We start from the raw sequence: 21822 nt of genomic DNA, 5'->3' as shown, positions 1-21822 counted from the left end.
TTATCTTCACACACGATCAACTCTTACTCACCGTCTCTTTAGATTTTCTCCAGGTTCAAGTGGAGGTTTGGTGGAGACAAGGGAGCCACGCAGCTGAGGAGGAAATGATTTGTTGTAGGGGTCGGACTGGAAGAGGCCTGATAAGAGAGGAGAGATTGTGACGACTTATGTTTTCAAACCACACCGAGAACCCTAATCAGATCCGGTGTTAACCCTTCTCCTGAAGGGATGCTCACGTCCCTTTCTTGTGACTGTAGTTTCTATTTGCAGCTACCTTCCTCCTCAAGGCAAACGCTCATTATGGCAATGAATGACAGATGTATAACTGAAAATCCCTCCTGCCATGAATATGCCATGTTTGACAGTTGGTGTCGTAGTGTAAGGTTTGGAAGCCTCTCCTTGACTCTTACTCTCATTCCTCTGGTCATTGTGGCCAAATAGTTCAATACCATGACGCTTAAGCTAGTCTTTAAATGAACTTCATCCTACTACCAACACTGCTAAAATCTACCAATACTTGAGACCCCCTCTACCATATAGCAAATGTTAAGAAAACCAAATGGAGCTCCTAGATTGGCTGCTGAACAAACACCAACCAATAGGGAGACAAGTAGCATCGCTCCAAGGTATTTCAGTTTTCCAAGCTGCATTTTATTTTGAACATTTTGGCTAGAATAAATCTGCGAATAGGGAGGTTCCCATGGATAATTTAATCACAATCATGCAAAAAAAAGCAAAAAAAAAAAAAAAAATTGTCTTTGAACCATGAGATGGTTCCCAACAAACTATCTCATTGATCCGTTATGAGATGGTTCATTGGGAACGATCCGATATACTGAACATGGAACCAGTCATTGACTCATATTTCAGTGGAAAGTGTTCTGCCTGTTTAGAATCGCCTTCAAGTCTTCTCAGCCTTCAGCGATCGATCATTTTATTCCACTCCTTGCTTGTCTTGGCAGAGGAACGGTAACCAAACTGCAGGGTGTTAACCCGTCCACCTGGCTCTGAGAGGGGGAGAGGGTGTTTGGGTCCAGCACCGGCACAGCAGGGTCAAGTCTGAAGAAGATGTAACTGGCAGCTAACAGGATCGGATGTGCAGATTATCAACAGATTATCACCCCAAAGCTGAGGGGGAGGGGGCAGCACGCCCTGCGGCCGGGGAGAGGCAGAGGGTGACATATTGGGAGTGTGGGGAAGCCGGCACGCCCCGTTGGATCCATTGATCCATCGTTCTGATCAGGCGCTGAGCCAGAACCCCAGCTGGGATCGCCACGCTCCGTTTCCTAAAACAAAAGATTTAAACGTCCAGTTGACAAGACCGACTGTTTGCATTTTAAAAGCAGCAGCAGCAGCATTAAGCTTTTATGTTTGTTTTGAAATTGTATTTCTTTATCTTAATTAACATATTATTGATTAAATGAAAAAGTTTTAAAAAATAACTAAAAAAACCCATTTCAATTTAGTTTAACTTCTATTTTTATTTTTGATATAATTGTACTCATACTTTTTTATTTTTTAATGTATTAAATTTGGTTTTGTTATTAATTATCCCTTTTGTTCCAATTTACTATAATAATTATTATTATTTATTCATAAAAGTAAATATGAAGTTCCACTGACTGAAATAGTTTGAATAATTATACTAATCATAGTATATTTCTATTTTTTGATGCTCTAAATAAATATTTCATTAAATTTCACCAGTTTTTTCCATACAGTCCATAAAATTAAACAATTAGATGACTTGATGATGTAACTGCAAAATTATTTTCAAAATATGCAGTGGTATAAATGAGCAAAACACAATTTGAATGTTTGCGTATTTGTTGAAATTGTTTTGTGATGCAGGTAATTTTTCTCTTCCAATATTAAAAAATCTACAATAAACGTAAAACAACTAAATATAGAAAATACAAGCTAAAAGCAAAAACACTGGACAGAAACATTTCTGACAACATAGCTGAGATGAGTGTTAAAGTTTTTGCACTTCAGGGCTTCCGTAGTTTTAGTCATTTTTCGACTTGCCTGCGATTTTCTGTCCCGGTCTTTAGTTTTGACGCTGCAGTTTGCTTTGGTCAGAGGTCTGGAAACTTTTTAATGACGCCAGAATCAAATATTAACATGTTTCCACATTAACTCCAGTAAAAGCGTGCAGAAAGCCTGTGACTAGTTGATTTATGAGAGCTCGGGGCTGTTCTCGTTTTGGTTCATGTTGTCCTGCCCGGTGAGTCTACGCTTGTGCTTTAAACGCGTTGTCACAAATCTGTCTGGATTTGCATGCGAGTCTCAAAGCGAGGTCGTCTTGTGTGCGCCTGAGGACGAGGCGGGAGGCATTTCCGGCGTGCCTCACCTGTTCCTCACAGGCCTGTCGGATGGCTTCCCAACAGGTGTTCAGATGCTTCCTGCCACCTGGACTTTCCTCCGTTTTAGCCCTTTTTTTTTGCCGAGAAGTTAAAGAGTTCAGATTAAAATCCATCATTTCCATTTGACATGACGGCATCACTCTGGAATCTGCCTGCCTTGTAATTTACCAACCATTTCTGCCCAGATGATGGAAAATATTCCACTCCCAGCTTTTCCAAGCCACAATTATTGCCCTTAATTTATAATATTACATTTCTGTTATTTTTCCATTAATCTTCCATTAAGCTTTGACAAGCGGCCACTCTCATTTGCTAAAAATAATTTACCCAAACAGACCAGATTAGAGTCATCGTCCCTCTTTTCTGACAAATGAAGCATCCTTAAATTGCCAAAGGATGCATTACTAAAACATAAACTCTTATTACGCAGACATTGTTCCATATATCCAACCTAAATTGCTTGGCTGGAATTGTGTAATGGTTTATAATCATAAAACCAGCGGCTTCCGTCCCTCATCGTTAAAACATTAGTCAGAATATTTGCTCGCACAATATTTCAAAACAGTTTTTCATCTCATGACTGAAGCTATGACAGTAAACAATTAGTCAGCGACAGGAATGCATTTGGGTTTTCACGCCATTGTCCCTTCGGCGCTCTCCAAACAGCTGATCTGTGGTGAGAAGGCGCTGCCAATGAGCTCATAAATTCCTCGAAGAGGTTGGGCCAGGTGCTTGGTGAAGGATGAGTTTGTAATCTCAGTTTGAGCGAGAACATCACCTGTCAGTCAGCGTCCATAAATTAGTTTCATAGTCATCAGCTGAAGAGCCTGTTGGGAGAGGGGGGGAACTCTCTGATAGGTTGGATGGATGTGGAAGTGTTGGAAGATCCTGAGCTTTGTGTTGCTTAATGATCTACATAAATGTAGCATGAACAGGTTGTGACTGGTTAACACTGGGAATGTGCTAAACCCTTGCAGTGCCTACACCATTTGCATGATGGGGATAAGAAAACACAATTTCCTCAAAGTTTCTGGTTTTGCACAGCTAAAGGTAGCGACCTTCCTATACTTAGCAACAAATGGGAGTGTCTACTCAACATGCTGGGGTTCCTCCACATGTATAAAAGCAATATAAGAATTATTCAAGGTAGCAATCACAGATAAATACATAATTTTAGAAATATACGTTCATTTTGAAACCCCTTTTCTACTGTCTCCCTGGGCTACTGCCCATAAAAACTTAGAACCTCCAGACAAGAAAATAGTCCACATACAACATTCTAACTTAGCAAAAAAATACAAAAAATGTGTCCTTCATTGAATGTTTTGTGCTTTTTGTATTTTGTATGTCACATGAAATATAAAATGGAGAAGGAAACGTTGAAAAATTGATATGCAAACTTTTATTTTGTCAAATGTCCTGTAGAGATTAACTGAGCCAAGCTGTGCATACCTTCTGTACATTCATTGGAGGAAATGTTGCATTTTTGTCATACAAAACTTGTTCAAATTCAGCCAGATGTCGATCAAATAACAACTAATAATTTCTTTCTAATATGATCAAATTGAGTTGATGCCATAATGCCGATGTACCAACATATCTAAGGAACAGATGGCATCGGGTTGCGAGCTTTGCACCAAACCCTCGTCCTGAGTCAGCGTTTTGTTCAGACCAGAAGTAAACAATGGTTTCCATGTGGCGTTTTGGGTAATTTCCATTGATTCCACTGGGAAGGCCAACTGTATGGTGTCTGTCTTTCAGAGGTCAAGTTCTCCCCGCTGCATGACTTGGCCTCTGAGGTTCCAAAGAACTTTGTCTCACGTTGTGAGAGTAATTATAAGTCTGCAGGATTGAACTTTGAGAGACATCCTCCGAGGAGAAAAATCTCCACAGTGAGAACAGGAACTTCTCCAATCAAGCAGACAGAAATAAACCCAGATTAGAGGATAGTTGTGGGAGAAACATGGCACAGTTTCCATAACAGCTTCCACGTTTTCCAGTCTGAACGAGAAAACTATCATTATCCATTGTGTTGTCTTGGACAGACCTCAGTGGGAGATAGAAACCCAGCAATCTGACATACAGATTTAATTCATGGGGTGTCAGCGAGGAAGCTGGTGAACAGAGGTTCTGATTCGACCTCAAGCCAAAGAATCATTCAGGAACTGCTGTGACTTTTTGAAAACGTGGCACGCAGAGGTTTAGGTCCTCAGGTTTATTTAAGGACATCCAAATTCCAAATTATAATCCAATCAGGGGAAAAGAACTACCCGAGCAGATCTGGACCTGTGGGGCTACATCTTGTTCTGACCACAGTTTTGAAAAACTGAGTCAGTTTTACTCGACGGGTCAATAGAACCAAGAAAGTCCCCAAATAAAACTCAACTGACAACAAGAAGGAGACGATATATTCTCACACTGGAATGAATGGATTTCAGGTCATTTGGGAAATGTGAAACGACAGAGAACTTTCTGAGGAGTTGTGTTCCAACCAAACTCCAAGAGATCATCAACGACTAATCCAGGAGGTCAACACAACCAAGATCAACGTCGAAAGCTCTTCAAGCTCGAACTGCCTCAGTTATAAAGCCAGAATAACTGCCGAACAAACACAATGACCCATTTCAGGACTTTATGAAAGATCTTCTGTGGACTGACAAAACTGTGTTCATAATGTTACATCTGGCATAGAGCTAACAGTTAAACATAACGGTGATAGCATGATGGTCGGGTCTACACAGATTACACTTCCTCCTTCTGATTAGCCTGTTAGCTGTTGGTGTTACCAAGCTGAGGAACAGGTGGCATACATGAATCCCTTCTGGCCCTGGACTTCTGCTTTGGACTCTCCATGAGAAGCTAGCAGGTGTTTTTGGGTCTTCTGTCCATGTTCCAGACTAGGAAGGACGAGGAAAGTAATAGTTGGGTGGACATGTAGAGTAAGATGCTAGTGACTAATACAAGGCATTTCCTCTAGTTTTTTTCCTTGATTGATCGAACTAAACTCTCTCCAAGCTACTAAATCCTTCCTTTCCTTGAAAAGCATCTGCTAAGAACCTGCTTTACTGATTGAAGACAGACAAAAGAAAAACCATCAACAAAGAGTCTACTTCTCAGACGTGTTAATGTTTTATACCTTAAAGTATATGCACAACCGCCACACTGTACACAAACACCTTAGATCTACTACACACAGATGTGGCGACATGCTGTTTGCTCCAGGTGACTTAATGCGACTTGACTCGGTGGTTAAATATTAACAGGAGCTGATGTGGCCCTCTGTCAGGAGAGACATGAATTCATGCAAGGCACTTTGCTGCACTGCTGCATCATCGTTCCAACACACACACACGTGAAATGCTGTTGAATGCAAACACATACACACACCCCCACACACATACACACACACAGCCAGTGGCAGGCAGCAGCTGAGACTCAGCAAGGCAGCTAGGGCAGAAGAGGGGAACCAAGCGGAAGAAGAGGAGGGCAACAGAGCAAAGGATAGAGGATGAGCCAGTTGGCGGAGCACGGCGTTGGTCGGATCCGAAGTGTTCCTCTACTGGAGCTTCTAGCGGTGAGTGTTGGTTTTCAGATCCATCCGTCCATCCCACAGCAACGCCAGGGAGATATCTGGGAGAGCACATCCAGAGCAGGACTCACTGAGGCAACGATGTTCTACGTTAGGACATTAGAGTAGGGAAGGGTTGCAATCCATCAGCTGAAGTTTGATTGATGACGGTGAGATTTCCATAGAGGAACCAACTGTGTTTTAAACCTGTCACTGGAATCTGGATGGTCTGGTTCTGTTAGTGTGTCAGTGTTTCTCGCCGTTCTGTCACTGTGCATCTCGAGCGTTGCCATCCTATATGTAGGTCACTATCCGACAAGCTGTGGCTGCCTCTAATTAGACGTGAGAAAAGACTCGCTTCGTGTTTCCGAAGCAGTTCCAGGCGGTCCGGATCAGGGGTCCGGCCCACCATCTGTACAGGTTTCCCCACCGCTGTGGATGAGACGCTTCGCGACATGTAATGCTTTATGACGAGGTTACCATGCGTGGCAACAGCCAGATCTAAAAATAAAACAGCTGTGGTTGTTGTGCTTTTTCAGCGGCTTCGGTTCAACTTTTCTCTTCGATTTGGATCTTCATTCAGTGGTGTTTTATGTGTTTTTGCCTTTGCCATCACGTGGACGCAATTAAACAGACAAATGTCTCTGCTGGGCTCCGAAACGCCATCCTTTATGTAATTACATTAACAGGAGCTGGATAGTGACTAATGGCTCGTGCAGGACGAGAAGGGGCGCGAAACACAACATGCATGGTTGCATTTTTCCATCCAGTTTCACCCTCTCGCTCATCCCAAAGCGCAAATCTCTCCTTCCAAACCAACACAACTTGCTTTTCCTTTTTAATTGTCTACCCAGAGAGAAATTCTGAGGTTTATAACCTTTTGTGTGTCCTAATCTGGGATCAACTGTGGCTTAAGGGTTTGCTTTGTGGCATTGTCCACATTAAACCTGCATTCAAACAGAAGAAAAGGCCTAAACAAACGTTTACTCTCACATTTGATCCACACAGGATCAAAATTATATATTCAGGCTCTACAGCATAAGAGTCTCCAACATCTTTTTATTAAGTTGACGACTCAATAGTGAGGTCGGAGGGGTTCTGGTGCCTATCTCCAGCGAACGTTTCGGGTGAGAGGCGGAGTACTCCCTGGACAGGTCGCCAGTCTGTCGCAGGGCAACACAGAGACAGACATGACAAACAACCATGTACAGTACACACACCCCTAGGGAGAATTTAGAGAGACCAATCTCAACCGAACAGTTATATTTTTGGACTGTGGGAGGAAGCCGGAGTACCCAGAGAGAACCCACATCCAGTCTTAGTCTCCATGCAGACTAAGACTCCGGGCCAGGAATTGAACCCAGAACCTTCTTGCTGCAAGGCAACAATGTTACCTACTGCGCCACTATGTTCTAACAATTACACCTAAATAAATATAAGTTATTTAGATGTGTCACCACTTTCTAAACGTCTGAAAAAAAGTCAGACCTTTCTCCCTCAGGGTGCATTCCCAGCAGCCCTCTTCAGTCTGCATTAATCCAACTCCAGTCCTTCCATTTAGAAAGTCTGTTTCATTTGGGGAGGAGTGAATCGAAACAAAAAAAGGGAACTCCGGTCCGGTTTAGTTGAATTGAACTCTGGTGCGATTCGAATGCATATGTGAATTCCACGAAGACTAGAGCAAAGGGTAAATACAACCAAGGCAAATGTGTGAGTCTAGCATTGTGGGCAAAATGGCTCGTGGTCTTTAGCCAAAGACAAAAGAGAAATCCTCCAACCACTAAAATCTCCACTCCATTTTTTCCTCATTTGGCGAAGTAGGAAGTTGTGCACTGTGGTCTTCAGAAGATTTTGTGTCGTTTCCTTCAGTGGTTATTGGTGCAGTGCCCCCATAGGCGAGGAGGGGAACAGGTTGCTAAAAGTGTTTGGTTGGTTTGAGTGAGAATGAGAACCACAGCAGCTGGAAATGGAATAAATGTTTCAGTTTTGGTCTCCAATTAAACTGACTATATGCCATTTTATCTAAATGGCCTAAGATAAAATGAAGTAGTTCAGATACTACCAAGACTCAAGAAATTTCTGACGTGGACAATGCTGGAACACCAGTGGGGTCTCACCAGGAGATGGTGGGGTCTGAATTGAAATAACTTTGTCTGTCTTCCCAGAGATGAGGTAAATGTCATTGGGGAGTGTTTATTTTTTATTTCTTGGTTAAATGACACAAAGATCAATCTGTTTCATTTCAACAACTATAGGAATGTGTGGAGGTCTCAAGATTAGGCTTTCAACCCAAAAGAACTGTACCAGCTGCCAAGCCTGGCAGTGGAATAGAATAATGAAAAAAGGGGACTGTCTTCAAATTCCTTAACGTCTATTGGAGTTTGGACTCAATTGGTAGTCCAAGACCCACATCCATATTGAAGTTGGATCCGATAAAGCAGGCTAACATTAGACTTCTGGAAAGTCCTATCCAAACCCAGACCTCAGCCATCCTTTAAAGCTGTAAACTTCGCTTAAAATCAAAGACAAACAATTATAAAGAAGCCTTCCCTTTTGTCCACAAGTGGTCCAACATTCAACCAGAACTATGCCAGAAAAAAAAACGCATTATAAAATGCTGACTTGATAACTTGCTTTGTTGTGATTTTAAAAGTTTGAATTAAACCTCATAGGCTCACATTTTGCCTTAATTTCCACAGACTGGGATTATAATACCGGCTATGTAATAGAAATTATATGTTGTGCACAAACACGGATCCTCAAGACCTCAGAAAGTATCTCTGAGACAGAATGCCTGTGTCGAATTACTTTTCTCAATAGAGCTCAGTGTCTGAATCAGGAAGAAGGATATGAATTTGGACTGAGCCGCAGAGTTCTGGTGCCACATTGCTTTGGACTCAAAAAGAAGACGAGCGACTTGCCAGCTGCAGAACATTAAAACTAATTATGGATGGTGGCGAGACGACTGGAGGCCGAGCTTAGACAGCAAAGCAAAGCAAGAAATCTCTAGAAAAATATTTTCCTTTTTCTTTGTGAAGTCTAATTACAGTCACAGACTGATTGATGATTATAATTGGTTGTTTGCATAAAACAGAAGTGTTTTGATTTCAACTCCAAAAATGTTGTGTTGAGATATTTAAAGTCTTCTCAGCCTGAATGGTTGGATCAAGTTTTTCAATTTTCCCTTTCATTTCTGGGGAAAGATGAGTTATTATGATGGACAAATCCCAAGATATTAGAATCACTTGCCAAGATACTACAAATGAAGACACATTTATAGCAATAAGGAAACCAGAATGGGAAACATGAAGACAAACAACTACAGAAACAAAAAGACACTGAATTAATGTGACTTTCTACAAAGGTTCCTAACAAAAAAAACCCTAACAATGATAATGATATAATGCCTAATATGTCAAATAGACGCTCAAATATTCTGCAACAGCTCAACAGAAGGCTGTCTTTGAGTTTTTTTTTTTTTTTTTACCAGAACAGTCTTTAAATATTTGTGAAACTCAGTTATGTTTTTTATTCTGGCTTTCAAAAGTTATAAAGTGTAACAACAATTGGTTGAAGTAGGCAGTAGGCACTAAGACCGTTAAACAAAAAACATAATTTTAGAAAATATATTATTCCTATGAAAGACTTTAAATGCCAGGGTTGACTTTCCTAGTTAGCTGTAGCAACCTGTCCTATGTAGCCAGGTCTAGCTTTCCTAGTTGTGGCTAGCTGTCATATCTAGCTAGGGATAGCTTTCCTAGCCATCAAGAGTGAGCTTTCTTAATTAGCCAGGTCTAGATTTCCTAACTAGCAAGAACAAGCTTTACTAGGTAGCTAGGGTTGGTTTTTCTAGCTAGCAAGAGTGAACGTTCCTAGCTAGTCGGGACTAGTTTTCCAAGCTAGCAAGAGCAGGAACACTAGCCCTGACTAGCAAGATCTCCTGGAGATCTTGCTAGTCAGGGCTAGTGTTCCTAGCTCTGGCTGTTTCATTATATTCCTTTTCTGTCTTATTGCTTATATCTATAAAAGCAATTCTTGTGGAAAATAAACTATAAGGAAAATTTTTCAATGAATTATTTCTCCCTGTCTATTCACCGTTCAGTATTTGGTGTTTGATCTATTAAAATAGTCAGCTATGTTTTTAGAGGAGGTTCCTCAGCCACAGGGGTCCATTGTAATCTTTATTCAATCAACAGTTAAATTTTTTATTAATTTTCTTAAAGTCACACATTTTTTTAATTAATCAGAAATAGAAATCAATTACTAATCTTCATTGCTTAATGTAGAAAAAATAACAAATGGCTTCTTTGACAGGCAGCATATACGTTTCTAATGAGCCACAATTACAGCTATGAAAATGTAAATGAAGCTAATTGAGTTTCTTTCTTTTAACTGTCACTTTTCATCATTTTCTGGTCACTGAACAGGGCAGGTGTCAGTTATTTCCTGTTTGTCCCAAAGAGGCTTGCAGCAGACGTACAGGAGCTCAGTGGTCTACTGGCTCACATTACAATATGCTAATGCCCCCCCGAGCTGCAACCTGCACCACCCTCCTGCTCCTTCAAATACACACCATGCACACCCATACACACTGGCGCTCGCACATGCCCCCGGGACAGCCGCGGGGGGGGGCATGAAAAGGAAGCCGAGATGATTAATTAACTCTGCCCTCGTTTTGATACGGCCTTATTGGCTTTCAACACCTCGCGTTCGGCTCCGGAGCTTTGCATAGATTATCCTCCCACCGCCACAACACACACACAACGAGCGTCCACACAGATTCAGGTCAGCTTTGTTCGTCGTACTGCTTTGGACTAAATCACGTTTCATGACGTTTTGATTTTATTAAGGGAAAATTAGAATCCAGTGGACGCCTAGAATCTAGGAATCACTGAATAGAACCTGTCTGACAACATGAAGTAGGGCAGGAGATCTTAAAAGGCAAAAACAGTTGGTGAACAAAACCTTTCACACACATGGCTCTGGAAAGAGTTGTAAAGTATTTTCTAAGGAACTTCATCAAACTACAGTGGAACAATGGCGATCCTTTCTAACCAAAATTACTTAAAGACTTCTGGGAAAACGTTCTGGACTGACATGTTGTGTCACTGACACATGGTGGGTATCCACATGGTTCAAGTTAGCGCTTTAGCGTTAGTTTCCACTTATAGTTATCTCGATGTAGCACTTTATGTAGCAGGACAAATGTTTATAATTAGTGCTTTAAAGTTAGCGCAGCTAACCTTTTAGTTAGTGGTGCCCACCATTGAAAAACATATTTTGAAAATAATTTATACATCTTAAAATGGTTAATCATTACTCTACAATTAATTTGCATTATATGTCAAATGACTTAAGAGTTTCGGATTTTGCCTCGACTCAGGACTCGCATACCTTGACTTCAGTCTCGACGTGAAACTTTTATGTTGTTACTCGGGACTTGTAAAGACTTGACACAGTGTGATTGGAAGCAACAATGTAGCTTTGCCATTTCAGTATCTGGACGACTTGCTGTAATTTATGTTGCAAGTGCAACTCTGGCTTAAAAAACCCCGTACAAAAATCAAATGTTTGAGTAGCCTCGTTAAAGTTTCTAGGTAAATCTGATTTGGATGCTGTGGGATGACCTTATACAGATTGTTAAGAATAGGGCTGAATTCTTTAAAGATCAGCCGATATTCTTCCGCAAAGACGTAAAGAACTCAGTTTGGGTTGTTGTATTTGACGGCAGTCATTGCCATCTTGGGATGTTTACATTTGAGTCAGCAATATGGGTTTTTTTCTTGTTCTGGAAGTAAGCATTCATATGTTTGCACCTGATGGTTCTGGCTGATCCATAAGCAAATACAGTACACTCCTCCATGTGGTCCTTTGTTGTGGCAAGGTCTGCGTGGTTTCTGGACTCCAGGTGCTCCAGCTGGTTGTGTTCGTCCTCTGCTCCCCGGTTCTGATTTCTATTCACGGCCATAAAGTGGCTGTCAGGCGTCAGCGGCGGAGCCAGACAATACAACTGACAGCACTCCTGTATGCGTCCTAGACCTTTCATCTGCTCCCTTTCTCTGCGGGCTGATCCACGGAGCGGCAGTGAGGTTGTGTTTCATTGTCCTCTTCCTCTCTGAACAAAAGATCACCTGCCCGGCTGTGTGATGTGTCACATGGAGCCCTGAGGGGAAGCCCTCAGCATCATGTGCAACGCTGCAACTTGTGCATCATGACAAGAGCGCTGCAGAATGAGTTTTAAGTCCTGTTCTGGTTTAATCCAACGTGACATGCTCTACAGAAACCAGCCGGTGGTTATTTCCCCTTTCCTCTGCCGTCTCCCGAGCCAGAACTCTATGCGCTACGCTACGCAAACACCGCAACAGAACGATGCAACAAAAGCAAAGAGATCCATGCAGCCTCAAACCACCGCTCTACAATGAGGCATTGTTTGCAGGGAACTATGATTCTCTCTGATGTGATCTGTGCTCGCCGTCAAAAGTGGAAAATCTGGCAGGGATTGATTTATTCTCTTGAGGTTCATTAGCCATCATGGTGACATTATTGTCATAAGAGTTATTACCATTATTAGAGGGGAACATTCATGTGTGATGGTGCATCATTGGAAACAATCATCGCTATCCACCAATAAACTGTAGCCATCTTGACAGCCTTCCTCTGTAGAGGGTTACCTTTCAGCTTCTAGGCTAAATACAGACCTGAGTGGTTTCAGACTTCTGTTTGCAACAAATGGAGTTAAACACACCAGACCTGACACCAACGGGACAGTCAGTCATTTAATGCAACAGGACGGTTTTCTTGAAAAGCCGCAGGTTTAAAGAGTAACAAAAGCTTTTACATCATTGGAACATAGGAAGAGATAGACATAAGACATAGCTATTATGTCAAAGGACTTTTTTAAGACTGAAAATTAAAAATTAAGGACTTGGCCTTGAGGCTTGACTTGAAACTTGCATGGAAAGACGTGAGACTTTCTTGTCACTTGCGCAACAGTGAGTTCGTCCCACCTCTGAAGTAAATATTGTAAAAGAAAAGCCAAAGTTAGTAAGTGAATTACCTACCTGGATTTTATTACTCATCTTTGTAAACTTGCGTAAAACCCGGACCAAAACATCATGGGAACCTTTTGATTTTATGGTTTATGTAACTTGGACAAGGGACAATGCGCACATTGTGACAGTTGGACTAAAAGCCAGATTTCAGGTGAAACATTTGGAGGGAGGCCAAGACGAGCTGGTTGCAGAGATCAAAGATAGGAAGCAGTTGTTTTAACACCTGCACCTTTTATTATGAAACCTTCCATGCTCCCACAACTTTTATCTGCTGCTGAAAACAACCTTAGTGCAACGTGAGACGAAGTAATTTCAAGACGTTATTAAAAAGAAGGTAATTCATAGCTGAGCTGAAATCCTTGAGAGAATCGGCACCGTCTGAGTCATCTTCTGGGGTAGACATGATTGAGTCTTGGTCATTTTTTCCATAACTCATCTTTACAACGCTGCACTTCTAGGTTAGTCCCGATTCCCCTCATCTGTTCGGCGACTGAGGGGTTTTTACGAGGCGGCTTGAAGCCTCAGGTGAACTGGACTGAAAGAGTCCACCGTGTGAACGGTCAACAGTTGACCTTTGTGTGTGGCCGGGGGGAGGCCTTTGTGCAGGGGAGCCCAGAGGGCCAATCGAACGGCCCAAACATCCATCTGGCCCCAACAGCTGGAGGAGCCGATGGGCTTCCAGGCAGGAAATTATGCAGGACAAACAAGGCCCCATGATTATTTCATTACCTTCATTTCTTTGGGATTATCATCATTTCGAAGGAAATGGCTGCGATGCGATAACAGCCCAACAAAGCAGTCTATATTTACAATTTGTTCAATATTGCAGAGAGGGGATTTTTATATTTCAGAGGCATTTCCTGACTGGATTTTCCATCTCCTCTGTCATATTCATGGCTGAACAGAAGCAGTCAGGAGTGGGGAAATTGTAGTCTCAATTCAAACCACATGAATTAGTGCATTATTGAGTTTTTTCCACCCCCTGACCCACTTCTCTCACTGCTGCGTGGCTGGGGTCCAGGATGGGCTTTATGAACAACCTGGAACGCTCTCAGGATACTCCTGGCTGGAAAATGGACCTGCTGTGTGCAGAAGAAACCAGTGGAATGAGGAAAGAGGGAAAGCTCTCCAACCATCGCGAGCGTGGTTGCGTAGAAATGGCTTCATGCTTCTGCAACGGAACGATGAAAGATTTAGCACCGTTAGATATCCCTCTATGCTTTTACAGTGTCAAAACAGAAGTAATAATATCTGTAAAATTCACCCAAATATCAATCAAGTGAGGTGGGTCTGATCGTAAATCAGACCTCTCGTGTTTATGTCTAAAGTTGAAAACTACCGAGACCAACATGGATGAGGATGGCAGCGAGACCCAACATCCGCATCAACACTATCCGTTTACATGTCAACCGATTTTGTTTTTTAAAAGTCCTGTCTCCTACCATCACAAACATAAATGAATTACCTTTATCTCTTAACTGTAAGCTCTGAACTGATGAGACGGAGGTTGAGATTCTGAGTCTGGAATGTGGAAAAAGACTACAGAAACATATTTGTGTTTTCAGACTTCTTTCCTTCTTCCATTGCCTAAATGGAAGAGTATCCTCCTTTTGTTTCCTCCTGTATGTCTTTTTTTCTTTCTGATCTTCTTTGCTCCCTTGCTTTCTTTATTTCATTCCTTCCTAGCATCCTTTTGGTGCTTTCTTTCCTTCCCTTCATGTGTCCTTTCCTTCATTTGATGTATCCTCTCCTCCTTACCTTCCTCTCTCATGCCATTCTGTCACTTTTATCTGGTTTCCTTCCTATCTTTACTTCCTTGTGTCCTGACTCCCTTCTTTTCATTTCTTGTCTTCTTTTTCCTTTCTTTCTTTATCGTTTCTCTTCTTTCATTGCGTTCATTACATCATCATCATTATTTGCATCAACTCTTAGATCTGACCCATCTGAACAAAAAAGTGACCTTTGTTCACTTCACCCAGGTAAATGTGTAGAACACGAGCTAATTCTATATCATTAGCTTTAGCTTTAGCATTAGCTTTACCACCAGCAGTGATAGTGATGTAAAGGTTTGGTGGTTCTCTGGTTATTGTGTGGAGCTCTTTAGGCCTAGCATGCTCCACACAGTCTGACCTACTAGGGGACAAAGCAGGAAGCTTTGTTCAGCATGATGCCATGGTAAACAGTTCATGCTGAAGGTAATGCTTTCATGGTTACTGCAAGGCCTCGTCTCTTCAGTCCGGGCTTGGATGGAGGATTGGGGGCGGGTGGGGTGCCCCAGATACAGAGAGGTAGCTGAGCAAACACTCAGTGATAGAACAGGGTTGTTATTGTAAGATCAGGAGGTCCGGCCATGCCGTGGAAGTTTTCCCACAGTAGAGAACATGTCAGGAAGTAAACACAGAGAGACATGCTAGAACACAAGCTAACGCCTTCAGTCGGGTTCCTGTTAGCACAGATGTTATGGTAGCCATGAAGCTTTAATTTATTTACCATCTGGACTTTTGAACCCTACTATAGGACCCTGTGAAGCCCCTCAAATAGAGCGCTGATGTCACCTCGTCTAATGGGGACCAGCTCTGATGTCAGGGTCTTCCTCACGTCCATCTGGATGGAATAAAACATGCATGGCTGCTGAAAATCCTGATACCAAAGACTTAGAGGCTCTAACAGCCTGGATGAACTCCTACTGTATGCCTTGCCAGGAGCAGGCTCCATGATGAGGCACTTTACTCTTTAATGGATTGAGTTATTGAACCCTCGGTCCGGGTTCAGCTGCTCTGAGAGGACGTTGTTTGCATTAGCCCATAGAGCTGATGCTGCTGTGTGGATATGATCTGTCCAAGGCGAAATCACTGCTTTGACATCGAGACTCAGGGAGACAGAAGCTTTACTTTGCAACTCTGGTTAGCTAGAATGGTTTCATTTAGTGATGCGGTATGTGTCTGGCTGGTGAAATAGGTGAAAAATGAAAGAATAACTGATGTTTAGCAGTGAATGAAACCACATGAATTCTTGGACTAGAAGTAATTTGCATTGAATGTTTGGTTCTGCTCAGGAAGACAGGTACTTGGCCTTTCTTAGACCAAGAGATGGATGGATGGATTGATAAATGGATATATTTATAGATAGATCCATTGATGCATGGATGGATCAATAAGTGTCTGGAGATGGGATACACTGGCAGACAGAAAGAATCACAGATGGAAAGATTCCTGATGGATAGTTGATGTCAGGTGGATTCTTGAGTCGGCCTTCTATCACCTGAAGAACATTTCCAGGATTAAAGGACTAATGTCTCAGCCAAATCTAGAGAAACTAATTCATGCGTTTATCTTCAGTCGCATTGATTATTGCAACAGCGTCTTCACAGGTCTGTCCAACAAATCAATCAAACAGCTGCAGCTGATCCAGAATGCTGCTGCTGGCGTTCTCACTAAAACCAGGAAGATAGAGCACATAACACCAGTTTTAAAGTCCCTCCACTGGCTCCCTGTAGCTCAAAGAATAGACTTTAAAATACTGTTGTTAGTTTATAAATCACTGAACGGCTTGGCACCACAATACATTAAAGGTCTGCTGTTATTGTATCAACCTTCCAGACCTCTCAGGTTCTGGTTCTGGTCTGCTCTGCATCCCCAGAACCAGAACCAAACGAGGAGAAGCAGCTTTCAGCATCTATGCACCACAAATCTGGAACAAACTTCCAGAAAACTGTAAAACAGCTGAAACACTGACTTCCTTTAAATCTCGACTAAAAACCCATCTGTTTAGGATTGTATTTGAAATGTAATCAATTACAAATTTATTGATGGAACTTGACTTAATGTCGTGTTTTGATTGTTGATTCTATGTTGCATTGTGTTTCTGTGTTTGATATGATGTAAAGCACTTTGAAATGCCTTGCTGCTGAAATGTGCTATACAAATAAAATTTGATTTGATTTGAGGGTAAACAAAAGGATGGATGAACAGATGGATGTGCTAACTGGCTAACGGATGGATGGATGGATGGTTAAATTGAATGACAGATCGATGTGGGATGTTTGAAGGATGGATGAACAGTTGCTTAGTTTGCTGGATGGATGAACAGTTGCTTAGTTTGCTGGATGGATGAACAGTTGGATGGATGATTGGTTGTTTGAATGGATGGATAAAGTATGAACAGTTGGATAGATGGTTGGTTGGATGTATTAATGATGGATGAACAGTTGGATGGATGGATGGAAAATGGAGAACAGTTGGGTAGATGGTTGTTTGGATGGATGAAGGATGGATGGTTGGTTGGATGGATAAACAGATAGATGATTGGTTGGTTGGATGAAGGCTGGATGGTTGGTTGGATGGATGAACAGATAGATGATTGATTGGTTGGATGGATGGATGGTTGTTTGGTTGGTAGGATGGATGAAGGATGGATGAACATTTGGATGGATGGTTTTGGGTGTCTGTGTTTCATATGATGTTTTTAGCAGCAGTGCTAACTAAAGGCTAACTAGTCACCGTATTCTGCTCTGAGGCTCCGTCAGATGGCTGACTGTAACGACTCTGGTGACCTCACAGAGTCACCAGAGTCACCACTCACAGAGTGACATAGACAGACTGTGTCCTTCATGTCCCACTGTCCTACATGTCCTACATAAGACAGAGCCTGTTCTACATTTTTTATTGATCAGCCTGTTCGCTGACGATATTGTGATTTACATAAACGCCTCCAGCTTGGGGTTTTCCTGGCTCTGCTCCACCCACACCATAGCTGGTCACCTCCAGTGGGCTATACTGTAGGGAAATGCATTCAAAACCTTCACCATCCCCCCACTACCTCCTTCTGCTGCTTCTTCCCCGTCAACCATTCTGAGAAATAATTTATGACTATGAGAATGATCATCAGAGCCAAGCTTAAATCAAAGGTCAGAGGTCACTGAAGCCTATCTCGTTTCACATTTTCCATCGGTCCTCTGCTGTAGGATTTCCATAAGAAGTGGTAGGACTTTATCTGGGTTTTGTGATATTGGCAATCTGGATCTGCTGAGGTTGGTGACAGGAACCAAATGGCCTCCTCTCGTCACATCACAAGTTTAGTTTCCAAGCAAGCCTTCAAGGAGACGGGCAGAAAACCGTAAGCTGATATTAATGCGTCTTCTGGCAGGAATGCAGGCGCTTACATGCACATCTGCCCGGCACCTGGCTTGGTCGGCTGGCTCCCCAGCAGACCGTCAGACCATCAGTAAATCACTTCCTGGATTAAAGAAATAGAGCTGCCGTCAGGCAGTTTGATGAAGGGTTTTTGGCTGGAGTATATGTGGAAACAAACACCTACCTGGAGGTCAGGATGAGCTGCTGCTGCAGCAGCAACGTTGAGGTGTTGACGTAAGGTTTCTGGTTGAACATCAGGTAGTTCCTCAAGTACTTGGCCAGGGGATCAAACTCACACTAACTGGAAACCCCATACCTAGATCCCTTTGGAGTTAGACAAGTTGTTTTTATTGTTTAAAGTCACGGTGATCTTGGCGTATGAAAAAGACAGTAACAACACAACATTTTAACTCTACTTATTCTGCCATTTAGCAACTAGAAATCATTGTGACAGATGACCTATCAGGAAAAGTGGAAGTTTGCTTTATTGTCAGACAGTGGAGAGCATCATTTGTGTCTTTTTATGTTGTGGATGTAAATAGTTGGTTTCTAATGTTCTTCAGATCAGATCTTCATCGTTCAGGACACTGGAAACAATCGCACCAGCAGACTTCTTCAGTTTCCAGCATCTATTGAGCATCTCTGATACCTTACAACAACTTTCCGTGCATCTTTGCTACCCTTCTTTAATTCCCTGATACACTGCATTAGAGATTTTGTTCTTCGTATTTGTGAAGAAATACGAATTTTCCTACTTTCCCCCGCTTTTATGGAACGTTTCTTTGTTTTCTCTGTGAGATTTTGGTTATATTGAAGAACAGGAACTGGTTCTGTTCAAGATATTTATTCCTTTATCTTCTTTTTGTGGATCTGTCATCTTTTTTTCCACCTCAGAAATCCAAATGTTACAATTCTGCATCTACTATTGTCCGATACAACGGACTTTCCTTTCTCTGCAGCCATGTTGAGGTTTTTACCTTCAAATACGGTGAAAATCTCATCATTCTTTACTTTTACTCCAGTGAAAGATTCACCTTCATGATGACTGAGATTTATGCAGGCTCCTTATGCGCGGAGGTGATTTAAGCATTTTCCAGCTCTGGAAAGGTTTGGAGAATGAAACTGGAGAGTATTCCTCCAGTTTTGTCAACATGATAAATGCCAGCGTTTCTAAAATATGTCTCTCCATTCCTTTTATGCTTTTTTTGTAATAACTGATGAGCAATATCTCTATTAAAAAATATTGTCTATTTGTTTTCATCCATCCAAGTTGACTGAAATCTATGGAAATGTACTAATTTACGTGACAGGTCATCAAAGCTATCAGTTTTAGTGGTATTTTGTGCAGCATGTTGATTGTTCTGGTTCTGTCTCTTTTGTCCGCCTGGTTCTCTGGTGGAGCTGCCTGGATTTCGCCTCTCCGTGTTTTTCCTGCCTCCCAGAGGGCTGTCAACTCCAGGCTTCCTCTTCACGTCTGTCATCGCCACGCTCCCTCCCAACCCGACTACACCTGGCTGAATATTGGCCCCCAGATCATAATAAAACCCAGCAACCCTTAGGCCTGTAAAATTCAGACACTGTCACAACGGCATGGAAACCCTCCCCCAGACTTTCATAGATTTCCATCTCGCTTGTCAGCACGTTGGATCCTGCTTTGGCGGTTATTCCTAAAGGGTGGATTTCTATCTGGTCCACCCTGGTGCGTTTAAACTGGCTTTAAACAAAATAGGAAGCCAACTCTAAACAGATTGATATTGGGTATTAGTGCTGAGGGCTCCCAGGTTGCTAAAGACCGTGACTTGACTCCGTGAACACACTCGGGTACAGCCGGTCTTCCTGCGTCGGTCCTCCCTCTGCGGAAATGATTGGTGTCAGCTCCGATGAGTTTCATTCCCCCACAAACAGCTTTGCCCTGTTCCCATCAGGCATGAATGGCCCACTCTGTCAACCCAACCTGCAGAGGAGGAGCCCAAACAGAGGGCCTATCTTAATGTTTGGAAAGATAATCTGGAGGGATCTGGATTCCTGTCGATGGCGAGGTGTTGATGTTTGGGCTGGGCCGGGCTGTAGGTGCTGGCTGGACCAGGGACATCAGATAACCCAAGCTGCTATAACTCTCCCTGGATGATGAACAGGGGGCCTTTTGTGGCCTGAACACACCTCGCTGTTGGCCAGGTAGGCAGATGAAGAATATCCTGCTCACTGGAGGCATTGGTTACATGAATGTCCTCAACTCAATGAGGCCCCTGTGTGGCGTTACAGTCAGCCACTGTAGCCCTCTGCTCCTATTCAATGTTATTGGGACACATTATTCTGTTGTCAAGAGTATTATGTCCTTTCTATTAGAATTCTTTGTTTCAAAGAACAGTTCATCTGAAAAGCTCAGCAACTTCAGCGTTGTTAAGGGTTGATGAAAGTTTTTACATCTCTCCAAAGACTCCTTAACTTTGCTAACATGGAGTGAGATTGTGATCTTTTAAACCATCTAAAGTCGGTCCTCGAGGGCCGGCATCCTGCAAGTTTTAGTTCTCTCCCTGGTGGTACTAACAACCTTTTCACCATGTCAATGTTCTTCTTAGGCCTTCTAATGAGCCATCATTGGATCCAGGTGCGTTAAACCAGGGAGAGAACTAAAACACGCAGGATGCCGGCCCTCGAGGACCGACTTTGGGCACCCCTGGTCTAGATGAATGGTTCTTCAATATCGGGCTTTGGACTTTAGCACTAAAGTCCTGACAAATGCAGAGGAAAGAATCCAAATTAAACTCTTTTTGCAACCTTTCTTTTTCATTCACACACACTATTAACTTTAGTCTGTATTAGATTTATCTTAGCATTGCTCGCTTTTGATCAGTTTCTTTACTTGGCTTTGTTTTCTTTAGCTTGGAGCTTATTAAGCCTGCTGTTAGCTTAGTTTTTCATGTTCTAATTTTGTATTTCTAGGTTTAGTTCACTTTAGCTCAATTTAGCTTTGGTTAACTTCATTTTTAGGCTTAGTTGAACTTTTCTAACCTTTGTTTTGTTTAGTCTTGCTTATCTTACCATGGTGTCTTTTATCACATCTTTCCTTAGCTTAGTTCTTCTTAGCTTCATTTAGCTTATGTTGTTTATATTATTTCAATTTTTAGTTTACTTTACCTTGGTGCCTTTTGAACTATTTAACTTAGTTTATCTTATGATAGTTCAGCTTACTTTAACTTAGTTTAGTTTGTGGATTTAGCTCGGTTGAAGTTTACACTATTTTGGTTTACTTTGACTTAGTGTAGCTCATATCTAGTGAGATTCTTTATTTTTTTTATTTTACCATAGCTTAGTTCTCCTTATTTCAGTTTAGCTTACCCTACATATTAGCGTGTCTTAACCTCGCTTATTTTACTTTAGCTTAGTGTTGTTTTTTTTAATATAATTTAGTTTATGGTGTCTTTTAACTTACTTTATGTTATCTTAGTTTTATGTAGGTTACCTGTTTTTGGTTTATCTTAGCTTACGTTTTATTCTTTTTCCTAGCATAGTTTACCTTAGCTTAGTTCTTTTCAAATACTCATCTAGCTTACCAAGAACTGTTTACTTTAGCCAAGTTTAACTTAGCTTACCTTTTATTCATCTACTTTATTATTAACTTTGTTTATTTTAGCCTACCCTAAGTTAACATATCTTTGTAAAGCTTGTCTTGCTTCAGCTTAGCTTACCTAAGGTTAGCTTAG

At 41.9% G+C, this 21822-nt stretch overlaps 1 protein-coding gene across 7 annotated transcripts in view; it reads left to right on the top strand.

The window, feature by feature from the left end:
- LOC116716087 (nck-associated protein 5-like) overlaps nucleotides 1–21822 on the top strand; it is a 155506-nt gene that overhangs the window by 14561 nt on the left and 119123 nt on the right. The window contains exon 1 of one of the 7 annotated variants that reach the window (XM_032556873.1): nucleotides 5824–5940. The exons of the other annotated variants lie outside the window; for them this stretch is intronic. Within the exon in view, the coding sequence (XP_032412764.1) occupies nucleotides 5875–5940 (66 nt within the window). The 5' untranslated portion in view covers nucleotides 5824–5874. Of the gene's footprint in view, nucleotides 1–5823; nucleotides 5941–21822 lie in introns of those variants that run through there. 7 annotated transcript variants of the gene reach the window in all.

This window comes from Xiphophorus hellerii, chromosome 24 (assembly GCF_003331165.1).
Source record: "Xiphophorus hellerii strain 12219 chromosome 24, Xiphophorus_hellerii-4.1, whole genome shotgun sequence".
Taxonomy (NCBI): domain Eukaryota; kingdom Metazoa; phylum Chordata; class Actinopteri; order Cyprinodontiformes; family Poeciliidae; genus Xiphophorus; species Xiphophorus hellerii.
Note: the sequence above shows the minus strand (reverse complement) of the source record. Positions and strands in the feature narration are given on the sequence as shown.